Source organism: Mastomys coucha, unplaced genomic scaffold (genome assembly GCF_008632895.1).
Source record: "Mastomys coucha isolate ucsf_1 unplaced genomic scaffold, UCSF_Mcou_1 pScaffold13, whole genome shotgun sequence".
Lineage (NCBI taxonomy): Eukaryota > Metazoa > Chordata > Mammalia > Rodentia > Muridae > Mastomys > Mastomys coucha.
The window spans coordinates 35547686-35567482 of record NW_022196895.1 but is presented as its reverse complement, the minus strand read 5'-3'; the positions used below and the strand labels follow the sequence as shown (position 1 = coordinate 35567482).

General features: G+C 37.5%; 1 protein-coding gene across 7 annotated transcripts in view; it reads left to right on the top strand.

Annotated features, from left to right (window-relative positions):
• The window catches only part of Nr3c1 (nuclear receptor subfamily 3 group C member 1), a 120170-nt gene that overhangs the window by 96272 nt on the left and 4101 nt on the right, over window positions 1-19797 (top strand). For 6 of the 7 annotated variants that reach the window (XM_031365559.1, XM_031365556.1, XM_031365557.1 and 3 more), the window contains exons 3-7: window positions 4102-4268; window positions 8576-8692; window positions 11333-11608; window positions 12542-12686; window positions 16435-16565. In XM_031365559.1, coding sequence (XP_031221419.1) covers window positions 4102-4268; window positions 8576-8692; window positions 11333-11608; window positions 12542-12686; window positions 16435-16565 — 836 coding nt within the window. The remainder of the gene's footprint in view (window positions 1-4101; window positions 4269-8575; window positions 8693-11332; window positions 11609-12541; window positions 12687-16434; window positions 16566-19797) is intronic. The other variant, XM_031365562.1, reaches the window with a different exon arrangement.

Genomic DNA, 19797 nt, shown 5'->3' with positions numbered 1-19797 from the left:
TTCTCTCTGAATATTAGCTGTAGGGATTGTGTTCTAGCTTTATCATTAGATTATGTGCTAGAAGCTTTGGCCAAGTTTCATGGATCTCACCCCTGCTGACACCTAAACTAGGTCATTCTAGTAGGAGGCTGTCTTGTGCACCAGAAGGCATTTACCATATCTTAGGCCATGTAAAAGTAGCTTTCCCTCCATTTGTGGGGAATTAAAAACGTCTTCAGACATTATCAGATGTCCTCTAGGAACAAAATTTGCCCTTCTTGAGAACTACAGCCCTATAGCATTTATACAAAACTGACAAGCCAATAAGAATACACCTCTTCCATTAGTAGTTGTTAAAATTAACCCAGTGATGACAGCTGCACTAGCAAGGTTTTCCCATGGTAATTAATACTTGTTTTCTGAGGTGGATTCTTGCAGTGCATTGAAAAATTATTGATTAAATTCACCTAAACTGAAGGCTTAACTCAAATCACAACACTTGGGTTTATAAAAGGTTAACATCTCCTTATCCTATACAGAAAAGCTTCAAATTCAGTACACAATAACATTTCCTTTTACTCAGTTCATTAATATCCCATTTAGAAACAGGACAATGGAGAATTTATAGATTCTAAATGATTACCACACTATTGTATTATCACCACCCATGTCCTCCATGACAGCAATTCTCACAGTGTATTCTAAAGAACCCTGAGAATTCTGACCATATCTGACCAGAATATTTTTGTGATAATACTTGCATTTATGAACTTAACATAAGGTAGTCTTTGTATTTACTGTCATAAAGAGTGTCAAGTCCACTGAGCAGCCTTGAGAAAGCAAAATGTTGTTCTGTAAGTATCAACCTGTGTATCTTTAATATGTGACAAACTAGAAAGAGACATGAATACTTGCATAGTTAGCACTTGATAGTAGTTATAAGAAGTAATATAACTAATTTCTGCCATAACTTTTTATGAAAGATGTCTGTTATTTTCCTGGGAGAACTAATCATTTTGTTGGACCCTAACCCTATCCTTAGAAATATCATAGCAAACAACATTTGCAGCTATACTCATCTATTTCTTATAAAAATGGTCAGTATAGCCCACCTACTTTTTCTCACATTGGTGTCTATGGCACACAGCCTTCCATGCAGCCTCCCACAATACTGAGTTTTTATCCGCTACATCTAGATGGCTCCCTAAAGCCTGACATGGACTCTAGAGTCTTCCCTTATTAGAACTATAGTTCTAACACTGTTTGCTATCTACATAGATCACACTTCAGTGGCATGAACATATATCCTAATTTCTGTGTGATCATTTGGGGACTGCTGTCCTAGATTTTAGACTTAAGTTTTGTTTTCCTTAAGAAAAGAGTGAATGTATACGGTTCAATTACTTGCTGCAAGCAAAGGCCATGTACTAGATGTCTAAACATATTCACGAGTGACATTTCTCAGCTTCCTGGTGAAAAACTAAAACTCAACAGAGCAGACCCTTCACAAGAGGCTGTCAAGTGGGACTGCCCAGATCCCAAACAAATCAGGATTCTCCCTGGTCAGCCACATGTTTACATGACCTCATCTAGGGATGGTGACATCTTATTTGAGGATGAATGAGATTCCTTTCAAGGAAGTATTCTGAAGCCATATGTACCTAAATACCGTTTAAAATTCAAATATATACATATATTTTATGTGTGTGAATATTATATTTTAAACACGTAAAGGAAACATTATTAAATTGACCTTAAAAATCTTTAAACAATGTGCTCATTTTCTATAAACTAAATATACAAGCAACTTGCTGGTCCCTAAAAATAGATGTCAGATGAGAAGAGATTGGCTGACCAGGAATAGGAGCGTCGTCAGAACAGAAGCTCAGGAGGTTTTGCTCCCCTAGAACATTGCTACTCTTTGTGCTCACCCCAGGACCATGGTACTTCACTGTAGAACTCTGACCCAAAGCAGCAGCTTTGCCTTACAAGCCTGCACTAACCAGAGGCGATGCCAATTGCAGCAGTCATGTCTAGAGATTCTCTTCTATTAGAGGCTCTCGTTTTGCACTCGGTCCACTTGCCCAAACCTAGCAAGGAATCAATAACTTGTGATATGGAAACAAGCAGAAAGTCTATTGACAGTGCTCCGAGAACAATGTGAAACCCTAGACCTATTCCCAGAACTAGATGGTAGGGGTGCTGCCCTATTGACCAAGCCACTGGATAAACAGACAGTTGGCAGCATGCAGGAGGATTCATTTGAGGATTAAATTTAGGGTGAACCTTGGGTTTAATGACTTACTTAGGAGCATTCTAACACACTTTTGTTTGTTTCTGTCTTTCTTAAGACAGGCCTCACAGGGTTTCCCAGAACTGGCAAATCCCAGACCATGCTCAATTTTGTAGCAATCTTTCTGCTTCAGCCTCCTTGTGTTAGGCTTAGAGGGCTAAGTAACTTCTCCCAGCTACAGTAACTAGTTTTGAATTTTTGTTCCGAAAGAAGCAACTGGAAAATGTTATTTGTTATTTCTAACTAAAGAAAGAAAAATGTTTTAGTTGTGACTGTATTAATCATTTTTTTTTGCATTTGAGGTTTAGCACTTTACTAGGCTGAAATAAAAGCATGCATAAAGGATAAAGAGACAAGCTATTAGCTTATTCCTAAGTACAGTCTCTTAGCAACTAGAGTGAGCAAAGTTCATAGAAAGACAGTATTGATGTGTGTGAACTCTCTTATATAAGTGATAAACAACACGATTTAACACGAGGAGTTCCACACCTGACAAGTCAATACTGTCTGTAGTTTTTAAAGTCTGAGAAGATATAACAAGACAAGGAATAGGCAGTGTACTCAGAAGCAAAAGGCTAGAGATTACTTTTAGCAATATATATGCTTTTGTTCCAGAGTCAGCCCGTGTGGCAAGAGTTCCTTAGGACAATTCAATATTGAAAATCACTATCACTTAATACAAAATGTAATCGTTAATTTATCGTCTGCCTTCATTGCTTCGGGTAAGGATCCATTGTCCTTCCAAATTCTCTGAAAACTTAGACTTTCAATGAGAGCTTTAAACTAATAACACTATACCTTGCTCATTCCTGTGATGGTAAGACGTTTGCAGAATGGGAAGTGAGCCCTGGTCAACAGGAGACTCATAGTTTTCATTGCTTTCTCAGGGTACTCTGACTGAGAGAGATCAGGATGGTTGTACTCAGAATAGAAGACTAGAGGGTTTTCCCAAATAAACATGGTAATATTTCTGGAAAAATCTTTCCCAAGTCATAAGAAACTATCATTTCAACTAGGCTCAAACTCTAAGGCAGTAATATTTTTCTATAGTAGAGAGCATGGATAGAATGATAATGAAATTAATGTAAGAACTTTAAAAAAAGATTGATGCTTAAGGATTAGAAGGAATTTGGGGGTGTGGTAGCGATATCCTTTCTTGGTTTTTATGGTAATAATGGGTCTAACCATTTTTTTAATCTTGCCAATTATACACTTAGAAAATAATGCATTTTTAAAAAAAATAGCAATTATATACTAAGTAAACCACAACATCACTCCATTTAGAAGCGAGAAAACTAATTGGCTATTACACTTCGTATTTTATTTACTGTTGTGTGTCTATGTTTCACATGCATGGGAGAATGCAAGTATGTAGAGACCAGAGCAGTACATAGGGTACCTTCTATCACTCTTCACCTTTCTGCCTTGAGACAGGCACTGAATGGTAATGTTGCTGTTTTAGCTAGGCTGTCTGTCTGTAAGCCCTTCATATCCACCTGACTCTCTCCCCCAATGCTGGGATTATAGGCATGCACAACTACGGCCTTCTTTTTAAGAAGGTGGTAAGGATTTGAACTTGGGTCCTCAGGCCTGCTGGGCAAATGATCTTAGCCACTGTACCATCTTGCCAGTTTAATGCATTTCATATTTCATATAGAAAAATAGTATGTTTCAATATACTGAAATTGGGTATTTTGGTACTTGTTAGCACTTAAAAGACAGAATTCGGTATGCGCATGCTGGTATGGAATGAGAAAGGAAAAGAAATATATTCTGACATTCCTTTCATAATCATGCCAACCATAACACTATTTTTCCTCTCCTTATAGCCCTGGGATGAGACCAGATGTGAGCTCTCCTCCATCTAGCTCCTCCACAGCAACGGGACCACCTCCCAAACTCTGCCTGGTGTGCTCCGATGAAGCTTCAGGGTGTCATTATGGGGTGCTGACGTGCGGAAGCTGTAAAGTCTTCTTTAAAAGAGCAGTGGAAGGTAGTGTGTGTTTTGTAGAGTTTCATTTTTGTTTCTATTTCTTATAGTAAACTTTTAACTGTTCATTGTATACAAAGTCCACTAATGATAGACATTAATTCATGGGCAGCATGGTGGCTCTTGAGTCCTCCATTGGGAAGGGACAGAAGTAAGGAGAAGAACTAGCATAAGCTGATTAAGTTCAGTCTGAGAAAGAACTAAAGAAAGCATTGTAAAGAATGCTGCTGTGTGGACTGATAGTATGCTAAGTCTGGGCAGTATGAGAATGGTGAGTTTCCATTCTCCATAAGCAAGTTGGTTTCAAAGCTACCAGCTATACCAGTCTGACCAACTCTGAGACCCTGGGAAGGAACAATAAGGGAGGAACAGCATTTTTTCCTGTTAAATAAATAAGAGGGTATGTTAAGTACCACAATGACTGTGGTTACAATCAACTAAAGTAAAAGCTGAATTAACAAAGTACAGTATCATGGAGGATGTCTGGAAGTATGACATTTCAAAGAAGGTAACTGCACTGTAATACAGGGTGATCATGTGTTGCTGGGTTCACATTCCAGAGCAACCAGTTAATATTAGAGATGTTTTATATACCCTACCTAAAAGCATCTTAATGGAATTAAACCAAAAAATAAAGCCACATTTATCTTTCAATATAATACCATTCACAGCCCATTGTTCTTAATTCTTGTTTAAAATGAACTCATTCCCTTATTTTTATGTAAAAATAAGTATTAGCTACACTATTTTAAAAATGTTTACCATTTAATTATTTCAGCAAAGCGTGGTGGCTAGATTGATGTGTACAATGTAAATGAGTATGTCACTTGGCCCTATTTCCTCTCTTATTTGAGTTTCAGTGTTCTCAAAGGCACTTTCTAGCTCTAACATTCTGTAAACCCTTGTTACTCTAATTCAAAGAAAAAATTTATCTAGACTTGTAAAATCCATAACATAGTTTGTAGCATTTCATTTTTTAAATTATTAAATTTTATTTGATATTATATATATTGCATATTTAACATCACATTTTTAACACATACTAGAAATTATACTTAAGTCCTGTATTGGCACTATAAATACCCAAACATAAATCAGAGTTAAGTTTTACACATTTGTTATTTATATAAAATGAATCTTATTTTTTAATTCAAGATCCTAGGAATTCTCCATGTCCTTATGTCCTGCTGGTCCTTTTTACTTGTATTCATTTTACTCATAAGTATCAATAACTGTATTGGTAGACCATAAGGTAGATAGTTATCAATGACTCTTCATTTGCCATGTGTGAAATACATACACACAAAATCAACTAGTGGCCCCATGAACACTTAGATCCTGTGAGATCTGTGTCTGCCAGACTAGCAAACAGGTTCAGAAAGTTGAAGTGGCAAAGCTGGAATTCCAGCAAAGTGGTGTCCAAATAAGGTCTTATTCTCTCTCTCCCTCTCCCTCTCCCTCTCCTGCTCCCCCTCTCCTTCTCCCTCTGCCTCTTTCTCTCTCTCTTTTTTGGTTTTTCTAGATGGTTTCTCTGTATAGCCCTGGCTGTCCTGGAACTCACTCTGTAGACCAGGCTGGCTTGAACTCAGAAATCCACCTGCCTCTGCCTCCCAAATGCTGGGATTAAAGGCGTGCACCACCACTGCCCAGCTAAGGTCTTATTCTCACAAAGACCCTCAAAGATGCATCTGACAAGCCCCTGATACCTGCTATATTATAATACAGGTAGATGCTGAAATAAAAGTAATCATAAGAGATTTAACTATTAGCTACCATAGGCTGATAAGTAGTTCTGGTATGCTGAACACAGTATCATCTACATAATTACTTCTAAGCTTGGCAAAATTTCCAATAGTTCATAAGAGAACAAACTCCAAAAAGTTAATGTTTCCAAGATCAGTGTCTTGGCCCACCACTATACCACTGCTACTGAGAACAGCTCCAGAGGCTTAAGCCGATAGTACTAGTTCATATTTAATCTCCAGATACTCCTACTAGAGTTTGGAGTCTGCATCTTCTACATGCCCTGTGTTGTATTTCCCATTTCCTCTTCCACTTTGTTCTATGCAACGTTTTATTAGTCACAGAAGCCAGAATTGTTATGATTTTGAAAGGGATTAGTCTATACTGTATTAGGAGACAGATATCACTGGGTATCTTGTAGGCTGGCTACTACACCTGTCATAAATAGCAAACCGCTGTCAAGTGCTAAAAGTAGACTAAGCCGAAAGTACCAATAAACAACAGTATTGAAGAGGCTTTGGATGGTCTCAGAGCTCTTCCCTTGACATGAAGAAGTTAGAAAGGAAATTTATCAGGTGGCAGAAAACTGAGGAATTCCATGTGTCTGTCTTAAAAGGACGGTTGGGAAATTACTATTAGTAATTAGTAGTGCATGACCATTCTTTGTGAAATAATGAACACTAGCTCAAATCCCCTGTTTTGTTATAATGAATGAATAGACTAGTAGATCATTTTATTATAATAATTTGAGCCTATAGCTAAGATTCTCGGTTATACTACATACTGGATAAAGAAATAAATATCAGCATAATACACATAGTCCAATCTTTCCATTAGACATAAATAAAACACTGAATTTTTTTCTACTCTATTATTTTTCCCCAGTTTTTCCAGCAGTACTGATATAAGGATTCTCTGTAAGACAGTGGATGTAGGGATGTTCTTAAAGGGTAAAATTTTAGGTTTTAGCTCTGAGTACAATCTGTTGTTTCTCCTTTTGCTGCATGATGGGATTTTTTAAAGAATTTATTGTCTTATTTTATATGTATAAATGTTTACTTGTATGAACACCATGTGTGTGCCTGGTTCCTGCAGAGGCTAGAAGGCATCTGATTCCCTAGATTTGCAGTTATAGACAGTTGTGATCTGCTGCCATGTGGGTGCTAGGAACTGAACCCAGGTCCTTTGCAAGAGCAGCAAGGGCTCTTTACTGCTGAGCCATCTCTTCAATCCCATATAATATGATTTTATTGAGTTAGCTCATCTATTTTGTGTTTAAGAAAACAGGAGGCTTACAAAATACGGAAAGGATTTGAAAGAACTAACACAGATACTAGGCATGGGAAAGTAACCTTGAAATAAAGCCATTATATAACTATATAGCTGATATATAAATAAACTATTAGTCAACTTCATAACCTTATCTTCACAAAAGATTAGACTAATACAGTTAGCTATGTACTCCAAACTCATATTTAAGCAACATCATGATTTAACATTTCAGAAAAAACCCTAATTAATAAAGAAAAAAGTCTTTTCTTAGAAATTAGTTCTATATGTGTTCTACCTGGTGAACTGATCATTACAATTCTTTCTCATTTCTTTGAATAAGATTTATTCTTAAGAAATGTCTGACATTACTCAGTATCTTGCCATCTCATCTAATATAAGTAACACAATTATTGGCGTATTTACTTATTTCTTGTGGAGGAAGCTTCAGTACCCCACCCTAGTCAAATAGATCCTTCAGTTGTTTTCATCAGCATTTAATACTCAGATTCAAGAAGACAGTGCATGTGGGAGATGGAAACACTTGTAGCCTTTTCTTTTGTAACATTCTTAGAATTTTTTGCCAGGAGAGAACTGAAGTTCATAATATGTTCTTCAATAGTGAGTACCAGAAAACGCTAGCTAGCATCCATTAAGTCAGCATTTGAGGCCAAAGGTGACTCTACACATCCTTATATTCTAAAAGCATATTACATAATGATCTTTGTTAATTTGTCTAGTTTTCCAAGTTTGTGATTTACCTAACCAGTTGCTGAAAGTTGGTAACACTTTACTTCAGTTAAAACTGGGAAATACTTGTTTACCTACACATGATAATGTTGAATGATGAATTAAAGTCATTTTGTTCCTTAGAGATTCCCAAAAAATTTTAAGCCTGCTTCCTCTTAGTCACTTCAGCAATAGATCAAAATTCATAATAAAAACAATGGTTGTGAAAGAACTATATAAAGCAGTTTTTAAAGTGCTGACTATTGGCACAGGGGATTTAATAGCATTCAGTTCTTTCTCTTGATTTTAGAGTATCCTTATGATTTGTACACATCTACATATGAAATATTGTAGTAAGGTTTGTTTTCATTGACTTTTAAATTTGTTGAAGAGAGCAAGTCCTCTCAACATTGTAATTCATATAGATAAACAGACCTAACTGCCTTAATCAGTGACTTTGTGTCTTGGTGATAGTCTGCTCAAAACAAAAACAGATAGAGGATAGGCTTTTTCATTAAAAATACCCTTACAGATCTGTGGAATTTTAACAATGCCCTTTTAATCTCCTATAGGGCAGCACAACTACCTTTGTGCTGGAAGAAATGATTGCATCATTGACAAAATTCGAAGAAAGAACTGTCCAGCATGCCGCTATCGAAAATGTCTTCAAGCTGGAATGAACCTGGAAGGTAATGAAACCTTAGAGGAACTATCTATGTATCATATGAGAACTGATCACTTTACTTTGTATAAAAGCAAGCAAATGCAATCATGTAGTGAACTCTATATATGCTTAATTAGCAAAATGTTATATTTTTTCCATGATCATATCATTTTTATGTGTTAATTTATCCACTTTTGTTATATACATTGAATTTGGGACAGCCAGGATGTATATTAAGTAAAGAGATTACATAATATTGAAAATTACATAACTTGGAACAATTTTGTTTTCATCCTTCTTACTCCTTTTTTAAAACTCAAAACCATTTCCTAAGATTGGAAAAGTATTGTGCATGAGATCTATTTCATGTTCCTTTCTTTCTTTTGCACTTCAAAAAACACCACACCTTTTACTTGAAAACATATGTTTTATTACAACTCTGCCAACAACATTGGATGAGTTGTTTTATGGTTTAAGTATAAAAGAAAACTAAAAACTACTTTTAAGTTTACTTTGATATTCCTGCTTATATAAAAAGTTATATAATTAACACTTATTTAAAACTTCCCTCTGGAAAAGTCAGGATTTTGCTATAGTTGAAATAGCAAGCTCTCTGAAAGTAGCATTCTTACTAACTCATGTTGTTAGCACTTACTGTTACTACGGTACATCATTTAACAAATACTCAGCAAATATAAAGAGAATACAAAGTTAGTACCTAAGTCTGGGCAGCTTCCTTTCTTTTTATACTACAACGTCAATCACAAAATAGTATGACATGCTGCAAAAGAAATACTACTATAGGATCAAGAAGGAAGGCCATCTTAGTCCATCCGGAGAGTCAGAGAAGCCATCTGGAAGAAGTGCACTGAATTGTAAATGCAGACCCTGATAGGAATAAGATGACCAATAATGACAGAGATGTGGTCACATTTGTATTTTATAAAGAATAGTCTTTGTGATAGACAAATGGATCAGTAGCAGAGGATCCTACTTCACATCCCAGCACCCACACTTGGCACCTCATGCTGCCTGTAACTTAGTTCTAGGGGATCTGATATCTTCTGGCCTCTGAAGATTCCTGCAGGCATGTACACATACTCCCATGCAGAGAAAAACATATACACATAATTAAAAATAAAAAAGAAACCTTACAAAAGACATCTTATATTGAGAAACTAAGGAAATGAGAATAACAGTAATTTGGATGAAATATGCTGATATTGAGAGAATAGTATGTATCTCATTTTCTTGATAGGAGAGCCCCCCCCAAATGCTGCCTACCACAGAGTGTGTTATAAAGAGTTTGAATCCCCAGAGCTTTACGTTCATACGTGTTGTTGGGTTTAGGGTTTTTTTTGTTGTTTTTTTTTTTGGTTTTTTTTTGTTTTTTTTTGTTTTTTTTGGTTTGTTAGTTTTTTTGTTTGGTTGTTTGGTTGGTTTTTTGAGACAGTGTTTCTCTGTGTAGCCCTGGCTGTCCTGTAACTCACTCTGTAGACCAGGCTGGCCTCAAACTCAGAAATCCACCTGCCTCTGCCTCTGCCTGCCTCACAAGTGCTGGGATTAAAGGTGTGCGCCACCACTGCCCAGCCATCCAGGTTGTTTAAAGGTGACAGCTCAGTCCCACATGGGACATCTGTGTCACAGCTCCTCCTCCTCTCAAGGCTCATGGAAGAGAGGGTGGAAAGACTGTAAGAGCCGGAGGCACTGGATGACTTACAGGGAATGTGTTTCCAAAAAACAGGAGGAAAGCTGCACATATAAACTCACAGTCCTTGTATGCAAGCTTGAGCCACATAAGATCCCAGCATGAAGAAGGGGAGTGGGCACGAAGACCCACACACTAGCTAAGCATTGACTGAGTGTGGCCCCTGGTAAGTCACCCATTCTAGTGGAAGGCCACATATCCAAGAGCATATGGGCCACATAAATAATACTTTATAGCTTAGAAAAATAACAGATAAGAACCGGGGTGAGTTGGGAAGGTGGGTATGGATCTAGGAGGAATTAGAAAAAGGAGTAAATGTGTTCAAAATACATTGTAGGAAATTCTCAACCAATAAAACCTGAGAAGAATAAAAGGTGACACAATCTAGAACTTAGGAGGCCAGAGACTCAGAAGTTTAAGGCAAACAGTAAACTATTGGCTCACTGTTAGAGGAAACAAGTCCTGGGAGGGAATTCCTATAGATCTTTCCCTACCAACCCATGTTATCAAATTGATAATAAGATAATCCTGGAATTGGGGCTCAGTGGGTAAAATCGCTGGCTAGGCAAGCATGAAAGATCCAAGTTTGGATCCCAGTACCCACTTAAAGAGCCAGGTATATATGCCCATGCCGATTAACCACAGCATTTTGAAGGATAAGATGGAGAGAGAAGGGTGTCTGGGGCTTACTGGCTACTAGCCTAGCTCCAAGTCCAATGAGAGAGCCTGCCTCAAAAGTGTGGTAGACATGGATACCCAACTTGTTCCCCTGGCCTTGAGTAATGCACAGCAGTATGCACACACACATGTATGTACACCACACTCAAACATGTGCACACACATTCACATAGACATGCCAAATATTTTAAATAGTTTACTTCTTTCTTATAACTGGAAAGTTTGGGCTACAAAGTTGATTTAGTACATTTCTTTTTTTTCTTTTTCCAATATCCACAGCCCGAAAAACGAAGAAAAAAATTAAAGGGATTCAGCAAGCCACTGCAGGAGTCTCACAAGACACTTCTGAAAATCCTAACAAAACAATAGTTCCTGCAGCATTACCACAGCTTACCCCTACCTTGGTGTCACTGCTGGAGGTGATTGAACCTGAGGTGTTATATGCAGGATATGATAGCTCTGTTCCAGATTCAGCATGGAGAATTATGACCACACTCAACATGTTAGGTGGGCGACAAGTGATTGCCGCAGTGAAATGGGCAAAGGCGATACCAGGTAAGGCATGAAGGAGAGCTATGGCATAAATCTTTGTATTTTATTGAACACACTCTGAATTGGGCGTGGTGTATTAACTTAGTGGCATGCCATTTGCTTACCATACTCAAACCTTGGGGTCAGTCTGCAGCACCCTCCAAAATAAAGCTGCTCTAAGACTCTTCAGGCTGTCTATCATCCTGATTGATCTCACAGCAAATCTCGTTTCTCTTATTCACAAGGACAAAAGAGAGATCCAAAGTAAACTGTGGATACTGTTCCCTGACTTTTAGGTTACACATAGCATTTCATTTTACATAGGATCTTATATTATTCCAACTAAAATTCTATTCACAGCAACACCTAGAAGACAACATTTAGGAATTCCACTATCTTCATTCAGGTTGTTTTTGAAGTTGATAAACAGCAGGTTTGTTGACTTTGTCAAAATTTACTAACACAAAATTATTTTAGTTTTTCATTAAATGAAATGCCATGTATTAACTAGAAACTTTCTTCTAATTTTAAATGTATTTTTAAACAAAAGTTTAAAACTTTGGAACTTCAGTGCAGCAGAGGTCAAAGTTAAGGATCAGTCCTGACTTTACAGATAGGAACGTGATTGGCAAGTTTATGGCTACACACACCAAATCTGCTATCACCCCACCTTTTTAGCAAAAGAAGATGAATATCAGGAAATTGTAAAAATCTAAATCCATTAAGAAATATCCTAAGCAAAGACTCTTGGCTTTTTCTTTTACTATACTACTTTGTGTGCACTTAAATAGACAAAACTGACCAAAAAAAAAGTAGCTTTTATAAGTTTTATTAAATCATTAAAGAGTTTTGAGTGCCCAGATGTTGATCTGATCAATGGCTATCTATTAAAGGTCACATCCAAACAAGGCCAACTGGTCAACTAGAGTGTTCCTTATACCTTTATTTCCCATCTAGGATTCCGAAACTTACACCTGGATGACCAAATGACCCTTCTACAGTACTCATGGATGTTTCTCATGGCATTTGCCCTGGGTTGGAGATCATACAGACAAGCAAGTGGAAACCTGCTATGCTTTGCTCCTGATTTGATTATTAATGAGTAAGTTACATGTGAAGCAGTTGTCCTGTATTCCTTCATACGGTATTTTAACCAGCTGATGTTTCCCAATAGGCTATCATAATAATATGGGACTGAATTGATCTTACCTGCTATCTAGAATCTGAACAGACATGAAGTAGAGTTTTTCATTATTGCCTAGAATAGATTCTTTCTAAGATAGAGAGCTACACTATTACTCTCAGGACATGTATAAAAGTACCTGTACTTAAGCTGGGTGTGGTGGTACACACTTTTAGTCCTAACTCTCCAGAGGCAGATCCAGGTGGGTCTCTGTGAGTTCCAGGCTAGCTTGAGCTATGTACTGAGTTTAAGACAGCCAGAACTACATAGTAGAAGATCTTGTTTCAAAAACAAACAAAACAGAGAACCTTTTATACCTTAAGCATCTCTGAGATTTAAAACAATAGTTGTATTGTACTATTATTTTAATTATGGAGCCCTAATCTAGAAAACAGAATTAATCTAATAAAAATTCATGTGTGGTCAATAGGAACAGTGCAACAACTGTGCCTTAGAAAGGCTGGGAGAATTATGCTAGGGATGTAGCTCTGTTGGTAAAATATTTGTTTAGCGGGTATGATGCTTTCCACGATCCCCAGTGCAACATAAACTAGGGTGAAGTGCACACCTGGACTCTTAACACTGAAAAAGTGGATATAGGAAGATCAGAAGTTCTTGATTATCCTTAGCTACATAGCAAGTTTGAAGCTATGAGGCCACATGAGATCATGTCTAGAAAAAGAAAAGAGTGAATATGAGGAAATATAGTATTATGATTTGTTTAAACTGAAGAACTATCACAGTTCTCAGTTTCAAAAGTCAGCCATTGGCTTATTCTGTAAGCATATGCGAGTACTTATGAATTGTGGTTCACCCCTGGCTCATGCAGCTGTTTTGCTGACAGGTTTTCTACTTCTGTTATTGTCTTTGTATTAACTAATGCTTTCCTCCTTAGCACTGTTCTGATCTATTTCACTGACCACCCAGTGAATCATCACTTTCTTTCTGTTTATTCTTTTAAAATGTTCTCTGTCGACATTTAAACTGGTCATTTTTCAAACATTACCTCTTAGCTCACAGTAAGATTAAACATATACTCTTTTCCAGTTAGCCCTGGCATTCTTACTTTCTGTTTTACATCAATAGCCTTTGTACCAGTAGCTTATCCATTCCTACAACATGTTCACATAGAGTCCATATTCTCTGAAGAATACAGATTATCCTTTATTGTATATAGATTGTTGGGAGGCAGAAACAGACAGATCTCTGTGAGTTTTAGGCCAGCCCAGTCAACAGAGCTAGTTCCTGGACAGACAGGGCTGTACAGTGAAACACTGGTTCAAAAAACCAAGGCTTGGGTGAGGGGAACCATAAGGCCTCGTTAGCATAACACTGGTTCAGTTAGACTTCATGTAAGTAACAATGACCTTCTGAAAGGTGCCCAGGAGGACCATCAGTTTGGAAACTAATAATCATTGATGAGTAGAATGTTTAGAGAAAGGAATTGGAGAGCACTTGGGATGCCCTAAAGAGGTTGTCTGAAGATATAGCAAACATCCTTCTTGTGTGTATGAGATTTTTTTAAAAATGTGTAGGAGTTACAGAAATGCTTCTATTTGACCTAAAAGTTAAATGGAAGAGGCTAAAGTAATGACACAATTAAATTCCTTTTATCTAAGGGTTTTAGTGGGGACCAGATGATATAGCCCTCACATTTTTAAGAAGAGATTCTTTAGTGTAGAATTAAGTTTGGGGACAGATCTCAGAGAATAGAGCAGATTGGAACAGTTAATAATCCCAGTTAAAGTTACTATTGTTTCTCCACTGGTGGTACTTAAATTTTTCTACTGCCATATTTACATGCTTATCAGGAGCCGAGAACTATTATGCAAGCATGGAATAAAATGGTAGATAAAATAGATAAGTTCCCTAAGAACAATCTGATGGGGGATTCAAATAAAAGACCAAAATTATTTCATAGAGCCATAATAAAATAATATGAAGAGGTGGGGTGAAAATGATGGGGGGTTTGGAACCTAGAAGTCTTGAGAAGCAGTCATTTCACTGTACTAACAAAACTGAAAATATAGGGAGGGCATTCAAGGCAGAAGAAAGTGTGAAGAACTAAATGAAGCAAGCTTAGCACAGGTGAAGGATTCAAAGAAGGCGTTCGTGATCATGGAATGAATTAGGACAAAACAAAACCATGGGATCCGTGAAAGAGACTTTTAGATTTTGTTCTAAGGCCAAGAGATAACCAACATGGATTAGATGTAAATAATGATGAATAACAGTCTTCGACTTGGCAGAGAGAAGGGCTAGGCAAGTACTCTACTGACTGAGCTCCACCCCTCACTCAATCAGAATACAGAAGGGATCCCTGTTAGATGTGGAGACACATACTAGGGAGCTATAGACAGAGGGATCCTGGGCTTTCTGGCCGGACTGTGTAGCCTAAGCTCCAGGTTCAGTAAGAAACTCTCTCAGAAAACAAGAGGAAGGCTGGAAGAGTGCTGAGAGTGGCCTCAGCACAGCTCTCCCACATCACTGTCCTTAGGGTGAGATGCTCTGTGACAGAGAGGGGCTTCTGATTTTTAAATGGTAAGATCAGAAACTGTGTTGTAGATCTGACTATATTCAAATGTCAGATGTTGATTTAAATGAATAACTGGTACCTCTAAATGATAACCTGCTATGTATGAAGTAAACTAGTGGTATCCCTGCCTAAACATTTGCTAAACAACAGCCGTACACTAGACATGCTAGCATGCATTAGGGAAAGCCCAAAAAACCTTAACCCTACACAAAGAACTATCGACAACTAAGCAATGCTGACAACAGGAGAAATAACTTTCCCCAGGGACTAATACATCAGTTGGTTATCCAGTACCATTGGTCATCCCTAGAACCATACATACAAGTTACATTACGCATACTGAGCAGGTTACACTTATGTATTTAGAAATACATATGAATATACATGCATGTATGTAACAACAATTAATGCACAAAGAGGCCATCAATTTGAAGGAGAGCAGAAAGGGGGAATGTGGAAAGGATTGGAGAGAGGAAAGGAAAGGGGAATGTGGGAAGGATTGGAGAGAAGAAAGGGAAGGGGAATGTGGAAAGGATGGAGAGAGGAAAGGGAAGGGGAATGTGGAAAAGATTGGAGAGAAGAAAGGGAAGGGGAATGTGGAAAGGATTGGAGAGAGGAAAGGAAAGGGAATGTGGAAAGGATGGAGAGAGGAAAGAGAAGGGGAATGTGGAAAGGATGGAGAGAGGAAAGGGAAGGGGAATGTGGAAATGATTGGAGAGAGGAAAGGGAAGGGGAAATAACAGTGTGATTGTAATATGAGAAATGAAATAATTTTAAAACAAATAAGCAGACTAAAAGATCTGTAAAAATAACTAATCCCTTATGTTTCCATAAAAGTACACTGTAGGGATTCCAGAATTAGATAGCTTATTGAATTCTGAGTACATAAAGGATTCACAATTTTGCTGTTTCAGAACAACAAAAACCTAGTGTCTCATGTAAAGGGTTATTATTGAATAGTCTCTCTGTGTTCTCCAACATTCATTCTAGTTCTATAATAGGTTATTGGTAACAGCAGTAGGTATGTTTGCAGCCATGACTTCATAAATTTAAAAACCAACCCAAAATTCAGCTATTATTTTAGACAAGCACTCTTTCTTTCTAACTCACATCTGTATTTGTGTCTCCCAGACAGAGAATGACTCTACCCTGCATGTATGACCAATGTAAGCACATGCTGTTTATCTCCTCTGAATTACAAAGATTGCAGGTATCCTATGAAGAGTATCTCTGTATGAAAACCCTACTGCTTCTTTCCTCAGGTTGGTGGACCACCTACTCACTTTTAAGATTAAGATCTAAATATGGCAAATGCATGTGAAAGTTGTAAAATTATTGTTTGCATACCTACATATATAGTAATTATACCAATTCCATTATGTTTTCCTAGTAAAATGATTTTCATAAAGGCAAAATGTAAAAAAGGTATATATATTAAGTGTTGTCAATATTAGTAAGATAAGTAGGTATTGTAACTCTAGGTATGGGATCTGCCCAGGGATCTCTGGTGATGAGGTTCCATAGTCTTCCTTCCTTCTACCCATCCATCTAGATCATGCTGTAAGATGCAGAGGAAAAGTACCAACAGTAATGAGTCTGTTTCTCTACTGTACGTTTGTTTGTAGATAAATAGTGACAACTACCTTGTATGGGGAATGGCTGAGAAAATAACCACAGTTTGTTTGTTAGAACAACCAAATGTTTAATCTTTAGATTTTGGCAAGACTGCTTTATAATAAAAGTAGAAAAGTTTAAAAAATTAAAGAATCTTGTCTATATTAGTTAAGTAATTAATAAAAGGAAAATCATACCTGATATTCTCTTAAAATATATAAAGAGCTCTTCAAGTCAACACTTGAAACAACCCAGTTTTTAAGGACAGGGAATATGCAACAATGACTTATAAAAGAAGATAGAATGAAGACAGTAAGTCTGTCACATACCATAAGGACCTGTCTAGAATGAACCGAGCCAGAGTAGTGAGTATACCAAATCCTGGTTGAGGGACACAGAGCACAGGAATTCTTCTTCACTGCTAAAAGAATAGCAAAGTGGAGTGACCATTTCAGAAGACAGTTTGGTAGGTTCCTATAAAGGTGAACATGGTCTCGTCATCTGGTGTAGCAGTTGCTTATCAGGAAATGAAATGAAAACTTATGCAGCATGGATATTTATAGCCAAGCTGTTTGTATCTGGCTAAACTTAGGTGCAATGAGCTATCATCCAGTAGGCAAATCAATAAAATGATATATCCAAATGATGGTATTATTCAATACTGAAAAGAAATAGGCTGTTGTGCCAAGAAAAAAATACCACTGAACCTTAAATATATACTATTAAAAGAAACTAGTTTCTTTAAAAGAATCTCATCAACTCCAAGAAACAGATGGAGGCTGATAAGGACTGGTTTAAAATGGAAGTTCAACATACCCAGCAATCCAGACTTTTCTACAGAAATTTTACAGGTGCTTGTGGTGAAGATAAGAGATAAACTCTCATTTTTGTCAGTTAGAAAGGGGAATAAAGTGTTGGAAGCACATGTAGTGTTTCCAAAGCAAAAGCAAGCCTGCCCCATAAGAGAGGCTGTCTCATCAAGACCTTGTCTGACGTGGGGAAGAGGCAAAGAAAGGATTCTAGATCCTTATTATAGCCCTCCTGACCCACAGGAGAGAAAAGGGGAAAGTAGGTTTCTAGGAACATTTGGGTGCAGTAAAAGTGAAATGTAATAAGAGAAAGCATTTAATTGGGTCTTGCTTATAGTCCAGAGCTTAGCTTAGTTCATTATCATGATGGCAGGAAAGCATGGTTCTGGAAAAGTAGCTGAGAGCTACACTCTCATCTGCAAGATGAGAGAGAGAGAGAGAGAGAGAGAGAGAGAGAGAGAGAGAGAGAGAGAGAGAGAGAAAGGGGGAGGGGGGAGGGAAGAAAGGAGGGAGGAACGGGTGGACAGATGGACGGAGGCAGGCACTGGGCATGCTTTGGACTTTTGAGACCTCAAAGTTTATCCCACAGTGACACACTTCCAACAGGGCCACACCTACTCAAATAAGAACACACCTCTTAATCCTTCTAATCCTTTCATAGCTCCACTCCCTAGTGAGTAAGCTTATGGGGCCCATTCTTTTTGAAACTACCACAGTACCCATAACTAACATTAAATCTGTCCCAAACCATTGGCATTATCATGTAGGAATTTAAAATAACTACAGTATGTTTACTAAGGACACTACAGGAAAAATAAAGAGCACATGAGAATTAGGAATGAAGATTCATAGACAGCTAAGGGAGCTCCTCTAAGGGCCCCCTAGAAATACCAGATGCTGAAATGATAATGCAGGATGTTCCTAGCAAGCACACCATCAGCTGTCGTACAACCAAGAAAGAGTGAACATAGGGCAAGAAAACCTCCTAGACTCAAATAAAAAGAGGAAAAAGAGTAAGAAAGGTGTGGAGAGACCATAGAAAATATTTTAAGTAATAAAAGCTCAGAAATTTCTAAAATTAGTTATATATACCAAAATCTGGATCCAGGATCAAAGAAAAACAGTAACCAAAAAAAAAAAAAAAAAAATCTACATTCTGGCATATCCTCTTTAAATTTTAGAAAACCAAAGACAAAGGGTAAAAAAATCTTGAGTTATAGTTTTAAAACAGCAATGACAACAACCAACCTTCTATTACTTATACCAGATTTCTTATCAGAAAACATGCAAGTAAGAATGTGAAATAAATAGTTACAAATAAAAGAAAAAGAAACAACCCACCAATCTTAGACAATAGATCCAACAGAATTCCCTCCCAGCAGCGAGGAAGGTGGGGCAGGCACAGTAGCAGGTACCTGGAATCCCAGCACTCCTGACGCTAAGGACTGCAATTCACGCCAGCCCTGCCTACCTATCAAGACTGTCTCAAGAAAACTGCTTTGTTTGGGTAAAACAAAAATCTTCTCAAACAAATGTGTCTTTTTGAAAGGAATTTGTAGTCACCTTTACATCTGTCTTATATGAGCTATTTTAAAAATTGTTCAGATGAGAGGAAAACATGTCAGAATTATGTGCTACATAAGAAAGGGATGCCGGGAGGAAAGTGTCAACTTTCTTCTTAATGTTAACAGAACTGTTATAGTAATAATAGGTATTGGGGCATCTGGAGAGATGGCTCAGCAGTTCCCAGCACCCACATAACAGCTTAAAACTGTCTGTAACTCAAATCCCAGTGATCCACTGCCTACTTCTGACTTCTGTGGTACATACTCGTGGTGCACAAACATACATCAGGCAAAACACACAAATATTTTTATTTATCTTACAAGTTAATAATCACAAACTGGGTGTTTGAAATACAGGACAGAAGTATTGTAGTACTTAAGTCAGGAGGGAAATTCGGATACACGCTGGCATTGACTTTGCCTGTTGGAGTAGTTCTAGTGTATTTTGGAAGGGAGAATAGGTTAGTTGTAAATGTATACTGAGAAACCCTGTCTCGAAAAACCAA